Source organism: Sardina pilchardus, chromosome 17 (genome assembly GCF_963854185.1).
Source record: "Sardina pilchardus chromosome 17, fSarPil1.1, whole genome shotgun sequence".
Taxonomy (NCBI): domain Eukaryota; kingdom Metazoa; phylum Chordata; class Actinopteri; order Clupeiformes; family Clupeidae; genus Sardina; species Sardina pilchardus.
Window position 1 is genome coordinate 29,897,446 of NC_085010.1, and position 16,956 is coordinate 29,914,401.

General features: G+C 44.5%; 1 protein-coding gene across 1 annotated transcript in view; it reads left to right on the forward strand.

Moving 5' to 3' along the window:
- Positions 1–5,409, forward strand: part of ube2h (ubiquitin-conjugating enzyme E2H (UBC8 homolog, yeast)) — a 30,616-nt gene extending 25,207 nt beyond the window's left edge. Inside the window, exons 6-7 of the mRNA XM_062518534.1 lie at positions 1,975–2,103; positions 3,444–5,409. Coding sequence (XP_062374518.1) covers positions 1,975–2,103; positions 3,444–3,568 — 254 coding nt within the window. The 3' untranslated portion in view covers positions 3,569–5,409. The remainder of the gene's footprint in view (positions 1–1,974; positions 2,104–3,443) is intronic.
- Positions 5,410–16,956: the final 11,547 nt, after the last annotated feature.

Here is a 16,956-nt window from a genome sequence, read left to right on the forward strand (position 1 = left end):
TAGACTTTTTTTTTTTTTTTTAAAGCATACTTAGACTTCTCTTGTTCTGGCTCCTCTTTGATGTTAGATGCTAGTGTTGCGATCACTGCTTGTATCTAGCCTGGCTAGCGCCTACCACTTCTCAAATGAGACGTGGTCTGGCAACCAGACGTTCATTTTCTCGTATTTGAAAAAATACCCAGATCCGTTCATTGGGCGCCACGGATGTCTATCAAATGCGTCTGTGCATTGCTCATCATGGTCTTGCTTTCTCCCCTGTTCTGTGATTGGTCGCCAACATCCGGCGAAAATGTGGGCGTTAGTTTCCAGACTGCCTTAGCAGCGTGAAAGAAATCACCGCGCAAGGCAGTATGGGAACACCAGGCTAGCTTGTATCCCTATATCTAGCTTTCGCCTAGCTGGCAATGTTGCAACTGCATTTCAAACATTTCATTTCAATGTTATCACGCTAAGATACCCTCACTGGTTGCTCGGCTATCCCATCCTATCAGTAATCATTTCAGCAGGCTAACATCAGTTCCAGACCATAATGAGCTGTGACAAATGAGGTGAGGGCAGATGGAGCAAGGCTACTAGACCACTCTGCCACACCTCTGAGAACAATCACTCCTCTTTCTCTCTCTCTCTCTCTCTCTCTTTCTCTCTCTCTCTCTCTCTCTTTCTCTCTCTCATCAGCATTTCTTTCTCATCTCTCTCTTTGTCATCTGCCTCTCCTGCCTTCATTCTCGTTTCTTATCTCGCCCCATTTCCCTTCTCTCCCATTCACTCCCGCCACTCATCCCGAGTCCCTCTTCCTCCCTCTTCCTCATCTCATCACGCTATTCATTCATTCATTCATTTCTCTTTCTCCCTTATTTCTTTCTCTTTCTTTCTTTCTCTCTCCCTCTCTCTTTCTTTCTTTCTTTCCCTCTCTCTCTCTCTCTCTCTCTCTCTCTCTCTCTCTCTCTTTCTTTCTCTCTCTCTCTCTCTCTTCCTTGTCCCTCTCTTTGCTCCATGCCTTCTCTGCTTCAGAGGAAACACCACCGCGTCCTCCTGGCAAGGTTAAAGTATCACCTTGTGGCTGGTGTAAATGGCGGTGCGGATTATTTCCATAACAGATGTGTGGTTATGGAGTGGAACGCGTTTATTTTTAGTGGGATTTTCAGATTAGGAATGGGGCGGAAGACACAGCATAATTTGCACACAGATGAGACCGCTGTGGGCGACTCTGTAGAGGCCCTATTTGCTAACAGCTGTGGGGTCATTACTGGAGTGTTGCACCTTTGTTTGCCATTGTGTATACAGTAGGTGTCTAATGTAATACGAATTAGTCAGAGGAATTAGACTGCCTTTTGACTCATTCTTTTAGACCGTGTTAGAAGCACATTGAAACATGTGGGAATAAGCCTGCATCATTTTGGACACTGAATTCTGTTGATACACCATTGAGTTTTTTTTCACTATGTAAGCAAAGCCTCAGTTGTTTGTTTACATCTGATTCATCTGTATATCTCTTCGTGAGCTCAGCAGTGACACCTAGTAGATCACTGCGGAAGTGCAATATGCGCCTGGGGATAAGGAGATGGAGCAAGACAGAGAAAGGGAGGCCTACACAAGCACAAGCAGAAAAAAGGATTAGGCTGCAATCATCTCTCTCTCTCCCTCTCTCCCTCTCTCTCCCTCTCCCTCTCCCTCTCCCTCTCTCTCTCTCTCTCTCTCTCTCTCTCTCTCTCTCCCTCCCTCTCCCTCTCCCTCTCTCTCCCTCTCCCTCTCCCTCTCCCTCTCCCTCTCCTCTCTCTCTCTCTCTCTCTCTCTCTCTCTCTCTCTCTCTCTCTCTCTCTCTCTCTCTCTCTCTCTCTCTAATGTGATCTGGAGTTGGCAGTATTTGAGTCAGCGTGGGATTGTTTTTGTATGCGTCCGTGTGTGGGTTTGTTGTTGTTGTTGTTGTGTTTATTGACGCATGTGTGTCTGTGTGCTCACTTGTTGCGTCTGCAGATCTCACCAACATCTTTGAGTCGTTCCTGCCCCAGCTGCTGGCGTACCCCAACCCCATCGACCCCCTCAACGGAGACGCCGCCGCCATGTACCTCCACCGGCCGGAGGAATACAAACAGAAAATCAAAGGTGCGTGTGTGTCTGTGTGTGTGTGTGTGTGTGTGTGTGTGTGTGTCTGTGTGTCTGTGTGTGTATTGCTAGATCTGGCAAATGAGTGTAGGGCAGATTTGTGTGTGTGTGTGTGTGTGTGTGTGTGTGTGTGTGTGTGTGTGTGTGTGTGTGTGTGTGTGTGTGTGTGTGTGTGTGTGTGTGTGTGTGTGTGTGTGTGTGTGTGTGTGTGTGTGTGTGTGTGTGTGTGTGTGTGTGTGTGTGTGTGTGTGTGTGTGTGTGTGTGTGTGTGTGTGTGTGTGTGTGTGTGTGTGTGTGTGTGTGTGTGTGTGTGTGTGTGTATTGCTAGATCTGTATTTAAATGTATATAGCAAGTGAGTGTAGGGCAGATTTGTCCTTATGTAAAATTTCACATGCAAAACAGTCATTGTACTTTTCATTACTGAGCTTCAATGTTTTTTCAGTACTTTAGAGGAGTGTGTTGCTCTCCATTCTCTTTGAAATAGCCCAGAGGTGTTCTTTTGGATTTGAGTCAAGCGGCATGCTTGGCCAAGTGACAGTTTTCACTCTTTTGCAATACAACTCCTCCAGCGAAGAGTCAAGTGCCAGAAAAAAAAGCAGTTTTTCTAGAATAGCAGAACATCCTGGAGTTTGTACAACATGGGTGTCCTCTATGCTGGGGAGGATTTGAGTCAAAGACATATGAAGTATTGAATAACTAAATGTTTTGAATCTCTGTAATGAAAGGTATACTGGGTTTTGTTCCCTAGAGTTCCTGAATTGTTAATATAGTGAGTCTACATGGTTAACCGTGTGTGTGTGTGTGCGCGTGTGTGTGTGTATGCGTGCATATGTGTGTGTGTGTGTGTGTCCATGGGTCATGGCTTTTGGTCGGGTTTTGGTCGGGTTTGGGTTCTTTGTGAGTGTGTGTGTGTGCATGTGGTGAGAGGTGTTAGACTACAGCAGTGCAAACTGTGTGTGTGAGTGTGTGGTTTAATCCCTCATAGGCCACAGGCTTTATTTCTGTCGTATTTCATCACGTCATTGCCCTCAATAAGCCAAAAGCCTGTATGTGTGTGAGTGTGTGTCTCTCCCTCCCTCTTCCTCTCTCTCTCTCTGTGTGTGTGTGTGTGTGTGTGTGTAGCTGATGTGCCATGTATTGTGTGAAATTGCTCAGTTCAATGAGGTAATGTCCAACCCTGTTACCCTTTCTCTCACCCGCCCCACCGACGCTCCCCTTCCCCCCCCTTCTCTTCTTCTCTCCTTCCCCCCCCCCCCCCCCCCCTCTCTCCTGTGTCCTCGGTTCTCACCATTTTTCCCCAAATCTCAACATCCGTCTCTCTCTCCTCTCCGTCCCACAGAGTACATCCAGAAATATGCAACAGAGGAGGCTCTGAAGGAGCAGGAGGAAGGAGCGGGAGACTCCTCGTCGGAGAGCTCCATGTCGGACTTCTCGGAGGACGAGGCCCAGGACATGGAGTTGTAGTGAACCCCCCTCGCTCCTCCTCCCCCCCCCCCCTCCTAACCACAGAGACTGTATGATTTCCTACCCATGAGAGAGAGAGAGCAGACTATACTATTCATATTTAAACAAGGTGATTTTTTTTGTTTCTTTTTTTTTTTAATTGTTGTTATTATTATTATATTACTTAACAAGGATTTTTATGGATATCTAGCGTTGATCGTGTTCAACACATCTTCCTCCAGGTGTTCTGGCTTTGTCTTTCTTTCTTTCTTTTCCGGTTTTTATCCCCCCCCCCCCCCCCCCCACAGTTTCGACCTCGTCGAGTTCTTGAGGTTTTCTTTTTTGTTTTTGTTTGGTTTTTCCCTCCCAAACCCCCCTCATTTCTCTCAAACGTGTGGCATTATCCACATTCCCCCTCCGCGGCCGTGTCTATGCGAGCTGTGTAACCGCCGCCCTGGTCAAGGCTTCCCTGCCAACACACACGCTCTCTCACTCTCTCTTTCTCTCTCTCTCTCTCTCTCTCTTTCGCTCGATCGCTCGCTCACTCACTCACTCACTCGCTCGTTCGCTGCAGGCCTGGGGAAGTTCAGTGGCCAATGGGGCCATGTGACCAGCGTACCCAAAGAAGATTCCGGATATCTGTCCGTGGTATGGCAGTCACACAATCACTCGTTCCCGGCTCGTTGCTCGACGCAAGAGAGGAGAGGAGGGGATGCGGGAGCGGGGAAGAGACCCGTTTGTCGCCCGTCGATGTCGGGAAAAACTCGGGGCGGTTCGGCATGCGTGTGGCGCGTCGCTGCTTTGGTGACGTTCTCCTGCCGATAAAACGGGGTCAAGGTTGGATCTCCGGAGAAAAAAAACTAAAAGACTAAACTGACTATGCTGTTTCTTTCCTCCCTCTGTGAATATGTGTGTGTGTGTGTGTGTGTGTGTGTGTGTGGGTGTGTATGTGTTTTACACCTACCTTGTTTAGGAAAAGGAAAAAAGAAACGTTAATTTCTCATTTGAGCCTTATGAACCTTGCGTGGTAGTGGTGAGTACTATGGACATCAGGGGGGGCCATCAGGGGGGGGCCTCTTCTCTTTTTCTCTGCTGGACCAAGGTGGCCAGTGCGATGTTATATCCGCCTGTAGTGTAGGGAGGGCGGTCCACTCCGAGGACTCCGAAACCCCCACAGCCTCATAGACATTCACCTCGATGGAGTGGTTACCCCAGATACTCTGCTCGCTTCTTTCCCGTTGTGTTGGAGAGCCGGCGCACATTTCCTAAGGTTGTGAGGTCGCCCAGAGTCCTTCCACTGAATGGAGTCTGCTCTCTGAATAACGGAGGACACTTTAGTTTTTTTCTCTGAGGAGAGTGCTAAGATGTTATGACACAGATGACCTGTCCCCCAAAAGATGTCCCATACACAGGCACAGTCCCCGCTACTGCTTCTGTTTGACCCCCCCCCCCCCCCCCCCCAAAGACAAAGCTGTATGTACTGAGGTCACCTAAAATGGCTCCCACCCAAATTTGTGAAGCACAGTTTTTGTTGTGGAAGTGAATTGCATTGGATGAATGAGCTCCTCCGTATTTTTTTGTCATGTTATCATTTTAACCTAATTTTTCATGTAAGGAGTGAATACACTTTTTAGTTTTAACCTGTCCTGATGAAGAAGCCCTCCCACCCCAACCCCCCCATCAAAGAGAAAAAACAAACAAACAAACAAACAAGCATCCTTTTGTACATTGTGGCATGTTAACTGAAGTGAAGTCGTGTTGAAACTAGCGTAGAGTAGAAGAGATTCTCAGCTTTTTTTAGCTTCTTGTCAGGAGACTAGAGTCCTTCTATGTTCAGTGTTGTGGTCCTCTGGGTTAGCCAAGGCAGGGGGGGGGGGAGTGTGATGGGGAGGGAGGGGAAGGGGGGTTGGGGCTCTTCCACAGGTCTTTTTGACATCCTCTGGACCTAACGCTACACGCTCAACTCAGTTTGCCATTTGACTCGATGTAGGGATAGTTAGTTTCGCTAGGTGTTGAAGCTGCACTAAATTGACTTATTTTCCCCCCTATTTCCTTTTTTTTTTAAGAAAAGATAGATAAACATACACATAAATATATATTTATATTTGTATGGATGTAAATCCCATGGATATTTTTCTCCTGCTTGTACCTGTATTGAAAACCCATCAGGTTGGTGTAGGTTCAGCCCACTTTAGCCAATGACCGATGCACACAGAGAAGCATCCACCAATAGGATAAGGGTCCAGTATAAGGGCAGGATGAACAGAGAATCTGTGTTTTAAAGAAAACAAATGTTCAGAGCAGTTAGTGGAAAGATGAGACATTGGCCGGGTTTCCCAGATTCGCTAAGAAGCTCTTAAGTGCTAAGAACTTCTTAGGAGCGCTCTAAGAACGTTCTTAGAATGCTCCTAAGAAGTTCTTAGCACTTAAGAGCTTCTTAGCGAATCTGGGAAACCCGGCCATTATCAGTTTTTTTCCCCCAATGTTCCACCAAGTCAACGACAGTTTAAAACTATAGGAGCTGAAGACTTGTCCTCCACTTGGAAATGGAAGGCCATTGTGTCCACTGGAGTTAGATATTTTTTTCATTCGGTCTTTAACTCGGTGCTCATAGACAGACTGGGCTGCCATGTGTTCTAACTCGATGTAATTTCATTTGATTTTCTAACCCCTCCTTTCTGTTGTCTTTTTTTTTCTTTTAAAAGAGCAGACTTGTCTGTTAAATGGGAGTCTGACTGCCTGGCCAAGTCGGACCACACTTGTTCAAATGCAGATGATAATTTGAAACTTGAAAATTGTTCTCACAGATTGTCTTCTTTTTTTTCTTTCCTTTCCTGGAGAAAGGGAAGACACAAATGCAGTATCAAGTTCTCGAATGTCACATCCAGATCATGGAATGCAGTTCTTTCTATACAGCTTACAAAGATGCCAGGATGGGAGTAGTATTTTAAGTTGCTATTTTTTTCCTCCTTTTAAATGACGATTCAGCTTGGTTGACCCCAGCTTTGGGGTTTTCTATTTCCAGTGTCCTCGTTCCCACAAACATACTCAACTTAGTAGCCAGGATGCAACTGTGGTTTGTTGCCATGGCAGACAAGCTAAAACTGGGCAATGCATATGCCAGGGCAACGGAATAGGGCATTGCTTTAAAGTGCAAAAAAATTTATGCATTTTAAGTTGTTCCTAATCAGATTGTTGTTCACCCAACTAAGAAAGCCAGAGGACTGTTTATTTTTGCTGGTTGTAGTCCTCCTCTTGTGTTGAATTATTGAGTCAAGCTGAGACAAAACTGCTTTGAAAGATTTAGAAATGGCTAAATAAAGGAGTGAATAAGCATGGTTTTGTTTCAAATTATATTCCTTATTTCATTAATTTCTTTTAAATGTAATGAATATAAAAATGTCCCCTCTATTAATAAAGTATTTAAAGCCACACATAAATGAGAGCCTATAGAATGAGTCGTGATGTCCCATTTGAGTGGTAGTGCTATCTGCCTGATCTGTTGTCCAGTGTTCTGTCATGATATGAGATGTGTCAAGGAGGCCTCACATTTGGGACTGATTGTGGGAGGGGCTTGGGGTGCTGAAGTTTGTCATTTTCTTGAATTGTTCCTGTCTCCTTTTTAACCCCTTCCTTTCCATACAGACGGACACACATGCACACAGAAAGGCACACAAACACACAACCCTCCTCCACAGTCTAGCCTTAGAGCATGGGTGTGCAGTAGTCCACTGAATCCCAGCAGAAAGGGGGGAGAGGAAACCCGTCTTCCAAGCTGCACCCCGGAGTTCAGAATGGCCCACCTTGTGTTCCTCGTCATAGGGTGCCTCTCATGCAGCGTTTATACGTCCTCCCTCGCTCCTCGGGCCTCGATCCTCACTGATCTACATAAAGAAAGATAGACGAAGGGATAGACTATCGTTGTTGCCGCCCCATCATTCTTTATGTAGATCAGTGAGGATCGAGGCCCGAGGAGCGAGGGAGGACGTATAAACTTTACATGAGAGGCACCTATAGACACCCTCCAACCCACCCCCTCCACCCTCCAACCCACCCCTTCCACCCTCCAACCCACCCCCTCTGCCCTCCATACACCCCCTCCACACGCCCCCTCTGCCCCCCACCTAACACTCACTGGCCTCCCCTGCTCCTGCTCCTGCTCCTGGGCCTTGGCTGGCGGCTGTGTCTCTCCTCTAGATGCATTTGCATGCATGTGGTGTGGAGTCGTGTCTGCCCGCAGCCCACCTGGCCTCCTCTCCTCCACCTCCACCTGACCTCTCCTCCACCACCTCCTCCTCCACCTCCAGGTCTGTGTGTTTGCTCCCAGAGGGTGGATGGCCCGTGCCGGCCCTCATGTATCCCCACTCCCTCCTCTCCCTCCCTCCCTCCACGCACAAGACGTCTCTGTCTCTCTCTAGGGCTGGTGGGTGCTCAGCATGGGGGAAAAAATAGTAATAATTGGCTGTTGTTTTTATTTTTACTGTTTTGTTAGTATGTCTATATTTGGTACCTAGTGTGTGATACTTGGAAAAAAAACAATCTGAAGGGTGTTTTTTGTTTTTTATTTTCCAATTTCATTGTTCTTCACGGCCTCCCCAGGTGTTCTCGTTTTAATCACTCTACCTTCCATTTCTCCTCACGCTCCCCTTCCTTTGATTTTTATTTGATGCTTTTAGGTTTCATCCCCTGTTACTTTAACTGCATTGTAAAGTGGGCATGCTTGTCACAGAGGACAAATGCTCTCTATCTATAGGATTATAACCTCTCAGAATAGTTGTGTATAATGAGCTGTAATAACTTCTTTTTTTAATAAAAACATTAAACATATCTGCCATTTGTTTGGTGTGCTTTTTTTGGGGGGGGGCTGGGGGTGTTATGTGGTGACTTTTGAGAGTAATGTTTAGCAGCTCACAGGTAAGTGACCTTTTTTCAGTTGCAGTGCCACCTCAGGTCCACTTGGTGGCAGCCAAGTCCAGTAAAAGTTTTTACAGTAAAAGTGGATTTGTCATGACTCTTACCACCAGGGGCACTCTTTCACCAAGTTGACCACTTCAATCACTCAAGCAGTCCTATCTACGGGGTGAAATAGTTGTTACATTGTGTGCCTTCATCTGAAGTGACAAATCACATTTTCATCTAAAATGTACATGTGATAGTAATTTACATTATATCAACAGATGCCTAACTTATACCCACAAATGTCATGGGAATGAAGATATTCATGGGTTTCATCAGGTCCCTTTCCACAGGTGTATTAATCAAGCACCATGTAGTCTGCATTGATAATCAAGGTGCTTGATTTCATACACCTGTGGAAAGGGACCTGATGAAACCCGTGAATACAGTATGTGGCTCAAAACTCTAGATGCCTTCATGGAAAACCTTATAGTTGGGACAAGTAGCATCATTCTCTTCCCTTCCCCACCAAGAGAGGGCGCTGTGTGGCCCATGTAAGGGCTTTGCTGTCGATGCCACCAGCTGTGGGGGAAGGGAAATTCTGTGACATAAGGCAATTTAATCTCTTCCACCAAACTGTTTTGTCACGCAGCAATCTGTCCTCTTTCCCAGTCGTGTTTCATTGGTGCAGAGATATGCCGAGATGTGGAATTAAACTCATTTCTCTCTTCCGCATTTTTTGGGGGTAGTTTTTTTTTTTTTTTAATCAAAGCAGGTTTGCCGTGAGCACACTGAAAGCGTAGCTGACTTCCAAGTGACCTTATGAGCATCAGCTCCCTTCCCTACCTCAGGTCTTCGCCTCACTCAAACTCCATCCCTGTTCTCTGTCTCCTTGGTTTCATTCACTTGACTTGATAGAGATCCACAGCAAGATTTGTTCTCTTTTCCCCAACATGCATCCCATAATCTTCATCACACCTCGCCCTTGTGGCCTTGCTGTAATCATTAACTCCAGTTTACAGCATCTCCTGTTATCTCTCCATCATACTAATCTAATTGTATTTGCTGTGTGCTCCAGATATCCAAACCTCTCTCCATGCCTTTCACAGAGACTCTTCATAACATTCATGCTCTATTATCCTCTTCTACCACTCCAGCATAAAGCACAAGCAACATACGCATAAGGAATATCTGTTTGCCAGAGTTCCTTTGTTGTGCGCTTTTGTCCTCCTCATAAAAAGACACTGTGTAAGCCTCCCTCTCTCTCTCTCTCTCTGCCTCTGTTCCTTTCCAAGGATGGAGAGAGAGCGAGAGAGAGAGAGAGAGAGAGAGCGAGAGAGAGAGAGAGTTTCCAACACGCCTGACCTCCAGCAGTCCGGTAACATGAGCCGCTCAATGAAATATTTAGAGTGCTCTGCATCTGCAATGCGATGGTCAAGAGGTCTGCAGGTCTCTCTATGATGTAATGCACATCCTCTCCCTGCTTGGGATTGGACCAGCTAGTGCCCAACAGTCCTCTCCACATCCTGCACACTCAACATGCATGGGGATATTTACTCTCTTCACAACGAATGTATAGGCACACTTGAATGACTTCCATGTCTGTGAGAGTCAGTTCTCCACAGGTGTGCTAGAATCCAGCACCTGGTGAGAGGGCTTTGGGTGAGCAAGGTTCGATGTACACGAACGGTGTGGATTCCAAATCCTCATATCACACCATGGCCCCTGAGGGATTGTGTAGTGTTCTGTCAGCACCCTCCTGGCCTCTTAAGTAGGCCTCTGCAGACACACACACACACACACACACACACACACACACACACACACACACACACACACACACACACACACACACACGCTCCCCGACATGCTGCTTGTCTACCTGTATTCGAATGCCTCCCAACCTAGGCAACAGTATGAAGCCATTGCTGAATTGTTAGACCTGCTATGGTGATTTTAATTTCCCTTGAAATCAAACAATTTATGAGTGTGTTTGAAACAGTCTTCTTAAATTTTCTTATTATTCCAATGTCAGTTTCAGACCTTAATGGTGTAGGCTATACAAATTATAGGCTTGGGTACTTTATTTTCATAAATAGAATTTTATGAAATTGGAATTAGAAATTATGTTTTCTTTTTTTCATTTTTTTTTATCATGCCATGGGAAAATTTTGACATGGACCCCTGGCATCTTCACTCAACGTGGGCATGCTGACCCGTTGCAGTGTAGGCTATAGGCTATAGGCCTAGATGAAACGAAACCGGACAACCGGTCAGTAGACATCCACGATAATCTCAGGAGATTGGGAGGTTCGACTGCCCACCTCCCCCCGGTGAAATGCCATCCGCCGTGCTGACATATGAGATGGCGGATGGCGCGGTGCGTGTGCGTTTCAGACAGGGACTGGGATGGCGGCAGGGCTCATGTTTCTCAGGTCCGTTACCGGAGGGACACAGCACAGCCAACCAGGGACTTTATTAATGGATGACTTGCTGATTAAGGAAGGTCTCGCCGTCAAAGGGTGCTGTGTACATTTATCCCTCTTGTCCTGTGTATGGAAGATTTCAACACGCCTTTATTAATAATCATCATCATTTATCCTATATGAATTTCGAGCTACAGCCTACTTTAGTCCCGCAAAATATAGACAGCTCTCAGTCTGATGCCCATTATGACTAATTTAATCCCTGTTCCTACAACTCACTTTTCCAAAAACCTTTTTCTGTGGATGCAGAACGTTATGTCATTAACAGCATTTTTTTCACCATCAAAATCATTTCAAACGATAAAAACGTGGCCATATAAGACACCCAATGCCTCCCGTCCCAAGCTCCCACGTATAGAGCATCTAACCTATTGAAATGCAAAATAATATCAAATATTCAAATAATGCCTGCATATCATCATCACATCCTGTATCATATTTTGCACTTATTTATTTTCGTATTTGGTCATCATTTGTATTTGCAATGTATTGCACGGGTACCCCTAATGATGACAGCTAGACCATCCTAAATAATGTGGCCTAAAGCTGCCTATTATCTTGCCATACTGTATATCATAGGGAACCACGCTTAGATATTTCCCCCTTTGAAGTTACCCCGTGACATTTGAATAGGTCTATACAATTCAATATTAGTTGCAAACGAATATTATTTTGTATCGTGTAATGCAGATGAATTAATTGAAAATTCACATAAATGTACCAGGAAAGATTTCCTTAAAGACGAAGACCTGTGATCTGGCGTTTCATGGTGTGCAAAGTAAACGCTGTGTTCAGTGTGGTGTCCTTTACTTCCCATAAGGATTAATTCCTTCCTATTTAATCCGCGGATTAGCGGCACGGGACTACTACGCATGGGATGCGTGCTATGGTGTGCGAAATCTATTAGGCTAAAGGACTTTTTATTCTGATAGATTTGGAATCTAATCCCACTGGTGCCCCGCATTTGTCTAAATCCAGACGTGGTATCATATTTTCATTACGCACATTTTACATGAGCATTGTCGTTACATGATCTCATTTGCCTTTAAACACGAATAATTGATTTAGACGAGTAATAACACAGAATTGAAGGCGCGTGAGCAGGGGCGTAGCGTGCGACGGTGCAGGCGGTGCAACGCACCGGGGCCCCGGAGCTTCGCAGGGCCCTTTACATTTTGGAATTTGCCCCGCACCTCCTCGCTTTGCGACATAAAGTTATCTGTTGTCATCAATGACGCTATCTCTTCCTATATAGCGAGATGGGCGAACTGATTGCTATTTAAATCCTTCACTATCTCCTACAACTTGGTCTCATGGTGGCACCTATCCATTCCCCAATTCTTGTATTTTCTCCTACTTTCCATATCATTTTGATTTTACTAATGACATTTCAATGTTAGAATCAAAATTAATCAATAAAACTAATACCATTAATGATTATTTTATCGTCAACTTACAAGATGTTGTAACATGGCCTGCTGGGAAATCTGTTTGTCCAGTCATAACATTTTTACGTCATCTCTGATCATAGGCTGCTGCACATGCTAGCAAATGTAAACAGGTAGGCTATAGGCTACTACTCTTACTAAAGTCGTGGAAAGTCAGCAAATTAATAAAGACAAATCTGAGGAGTGCCATGGGTCAGGAGCGACTGTGTGGATTGGTCATACTCTCCATCGAAAATGACAGGGCGAGGACATTGGATTTCACCACAATAGTGAACGAGTTTGCTGAGCAAAAGACACGCAAAGTAGACCTACACTTCTGACGGGTGAGTCCAAGGGTTTTTGCTTATACGGCAACTGATCGGCGAACAGGTTAGTTAAATGGCCGCTGTGCCATAATTTGTGTCTGTTTGTTCTTTGATGAGTTTGCAGAGAGAGGCGCGCTCAAACTCCAAGATAACTCCTTCTTCGGGTGCGAGTTAAATATCGTATTCCAATGTGCAAAAGAACCGCACTCACTAGCTAATTATCTTATAGCCTACTTTATTGTAGCACCATGCCTATAAAACAAACGCGTTTCGGCGTCAAGCCGTCCTCAGTGTGTTCTTTGATGAGGCCATTGTTGTGCTGCAAGGGAACGTGGTGTGTTCAGTTGAATGAATTTGTATGCATTCTGTTTTTGATCGTAGGCTGTGTGCAAGTTACGCAAATAGTCGCTGTCCATGTATATAATGACCGTGCGTGCGTTCTTTCCCTCTGTGGTCGGTCGGTGTGTGTCTTGAGATATACAGGGATGGGTCGAGATAGCGGGGGGGGGGGGTCCAGCGCCAGACTTGCACCGGGGCCTTGCGCAACTACGCTACGCTACTGCGCGTGAGATAAGTCAGTTGGGGAAATACAACCTTGCTTCTTTCAAAATTACCGAGAAAAATATTTCACCGCACGAGAAATAAATATTTGAAAACAAAACATTATTTAGCGTAAAATATAAATTACCTCTTTTTTGAGGGAATGATATTAACAGACTGTCCTATTGATTGTGTTTTAAGATGTTTTACTTAAAAAATAAAAATAGATGGTGAATAGATCATTAGGCTTAGGCTATTCCAATTCGTTTCTAGAAATAATAGGGCATAGCCTATTTTATAAAGGTAATAAATGGTATATGACTTTAATGCCTATAATGTTTTCAGTTAAACAAATAAAAATGAACAGGCGTGGAGTAATGATTTCGATTGTTTTAAGATGGACGCAGTCTCTCTCACATACGGTGCGTGCGTTGTCTTTTTTACGCCACACACTGAGGTAATTTCAAAGAGCGGTTCTAATGTATCCAATGTGTTTGTGCGCACCTTCAGCCTCATTGTAACGGAAGACTCCGTGTGAAAAACGATGCCAGTCAGAGTCTAGATATAACGGTACCCAACCGTCTCAGGCCCACGGCATCGTCCAGTTTCGTGACTATGGACTAACCATGAACAGAAGGACTGTAACCAAGATTATATTATTTTACATAGAGTGTCAAAATCGACATTAATGTATAATGTATTGCTTATGAAGTAACGTCTCTAAACCCGCTGCGTTTCGCCATGCGTAAAAGGCTTCCAAATGACCATGTTCTTTGTCAAGAGCCCCTATCATGTAGCGTTCGAACAAGATACGTCTTGCCACATGAGTTGGTCTTTGCACCTGATACCTGTCTTGGCAGATGGTAAAGGATGAACTCTGGAAGTCATAGGCCTATGGACCCGGGCACACTGGGCTAAGGCAAATTAATATTTTAAATATTCATGAGCTTTACTCAACTTCTACCCTTGGTCTCTTTCAGAGATGACTCGAAGCTTGGGTTTCAACTTTTCCAGAAGTTAATCAGCTGGAAACCCTCTTGGTGGAATAAGGACTTGACCAGCTTCGGCCGCAACGTTGACTGTTTGACAACGAGTAACCAAGGATGGATTTCACTATCACTATTCACTTTGAAAAGATGTAACCAGAGCTGACCGACTGACACCATTTGGAGCGTTTAAAAAACCGGGTCGTTTTTTTTTTTCGCTGGTGTCCGTCTGATTACCAACAGCAGGTAAATATACATGAATTATCTAACAGAGTGAACTCTGGGTAAAATCTACTACCATATATATCAATTTCCTGAGTAAGAGGAGTTATATCCTTGCTGTTCACCAACTGTGGACGGCGACTCGTGAGATTCTTCACTGCGCAAAAGCTTAAATGCAGATGCTGAAGCCGGGGAAGACTTAGGCTATAGGAAAACCGGTGACGTGTTAAGGAGGTTTTGCCAGGTTTGTTGAATGCCACTAGGTTGTTAATCTAAATGTCTTGCTGGTTGTTTCTGGTATTGAGCGTAAATGTGTTTGGTATTGAACGTAAAATGGAGGCCACAGAAGTACTCTCAAGTATTTTGTGAAGTTACAGATCGTGCTGGTAAAGTTACTGTGCCGTGGTGTGATGCGCAATTGAGAGCTGATAGAACTGGTCCGAATGGCTTTGCAGATGAAATGTTGTAGCCTATTTCAGTCATTGCTCATTATTTGCCAGCTAGATGTCGTCATCTGATCCCACTGCAGTCTTTGTATCAACCAAAGGACTGCAGGCTCCACTATGCGTCAGACTTGCGAAAATGTATAATCCTGACCGGGCGGTTGGGTAGATGTAGGCTAACGAGGGTTTAAATACATCGTAATTTCGGGAGAATGGGCAAATAATAGTTTTTTTTGAAAATGATATTAAGTGTACAAGATGGAATACTGATTTTAAACACAGTGGTTTTTATTTATTTTTCGAACATATTTTGTATTTTTGAATGACCATTTTGCGTTGTCTGCGCACTGCTGGTTCTATTTAAATGGGAGAATTCTTGGGCGCTCACGTGAAGGCCCACCAAGCCCATGCCATTTCCACTGAAACTATGGGCTAATTTCAGTCAACAAGCCGGTTGCCAACGCCGTGGCAGTATTTCATCCCCTTAGAGACAGACAGAGGCTCTTTGTCTGTCTTAACCACAGGTAAACACCTGTGCAGAGATCCCTAGACACAACAGGTTGTATATGGGGTCTTTAATGTACATTTGATATTCGACGTGTATCAAATGTAATCGAAGTGTATCACTGCGCATTCGGAAACGTCAGTGTTTAGCCTACCTGACTTTATTCGCCTCAAAAGGCATGTTTCCGTTTGTCATCGATCAATTCAAACGTAGACGTACTACTTCGACATTTTACAATGGGTCTAAATCATTCAAATCATGATTTCGATCAAAATCATGGTTGTAATATTTGTAAAGAAAATTGCCGTTTTGAAAGAAAAATATTTATATCACATTGCTAATCAAGAGCCACACATAAGTATTCATACGGCATCTGAATGGACTAGCAATGTAGGTATGAACTGAATAATTCGGCATGAAATCAATTAATCCGGAGATCAGCCAATCCTCTGACAGCTGCCTGTTTACACTGCAATAATTCAAGGGGCCTGAGGCAGAGACCGTTTAAGGTTGCCTTGCCTCCCGCCAGCTCCACCTTCTCAAAAGAAAAAAATGCACCTGGCTTGTGACATCGCAAAATACAACAGACAGAAGAGGGTTGGATTATTCCTTCGCCACTAGGGTAAGATGCTTACAAACTAATTATCTTTCCATTGGCAAATCCTCGCTCTCACAGCCAAAATTAAGCAGAGCCGCTTGGCCACAAAAAAAGTCGAGCCATCGGCTGCAGTAGAAAGAGGAAAATCGAGCAAACGGCGGGAAAACGCACCTGGACTCATCCACAGTCTTGCAGGTACAGCTACTCACCAGGTGAAAAAGAGTGGCGTACTGGGAGAGGTGGAGAGAGGGAGTGTGTACAAGGAGAGAGCAGAGCTGAAATTGACATTTGATACTCAGGAAGTCAGCGTTGCCGCCTCGTCTTCTTTGTTTCATTGAAATTCTGCAGTTTGTTACGAGCGGGCAGCTATGATAACGCTGTATGTTTCTGTGTAACGAAAAGAACGAGCGAAATGGTCGTAGGCTACTTTCAGACAGGCAAGTTTACTATATTTATATGTCTCTCCGTACCGTTTCAGCGGTGCGTAATTCGATCATTTATAAAAGTGTACGGAATAGAAACGATTTGCGTACATGCATCACTTTATTTATTCCTTATATCGACCGAAATATTTGTTATTTTGACACAAAAGCATCTCGAATCCTGATTGGAACCAATGTCCTCTTCAACATTACGCCTTGCGGCCAGGTAAGCTCTTCTGTTGGGTAAAATAACGCTTTCCACACAGATTTGGCAGTCGACATGGTGTATAGTACCAAACTTTAATTTCAAGACAGACTACATCTTAACGTTACGTAAAATATTTAATTGATGGAGGAATTCGTTTATTACAGGTAAAAATAGCGTACTCTTTACGGTGGAGTTATGGTGCCCCTATGGCAGCTCCTTAGGCAGTTGTTGAAAGCATAAATATTTACAAAAACTTGAATTTAAAGTAACGTAGGTCACTTCACTGAATAGGCTACTGTAAACTAATACGATAGCTTAATCACCATTTTGTCGTAGCATATTATTCTCAG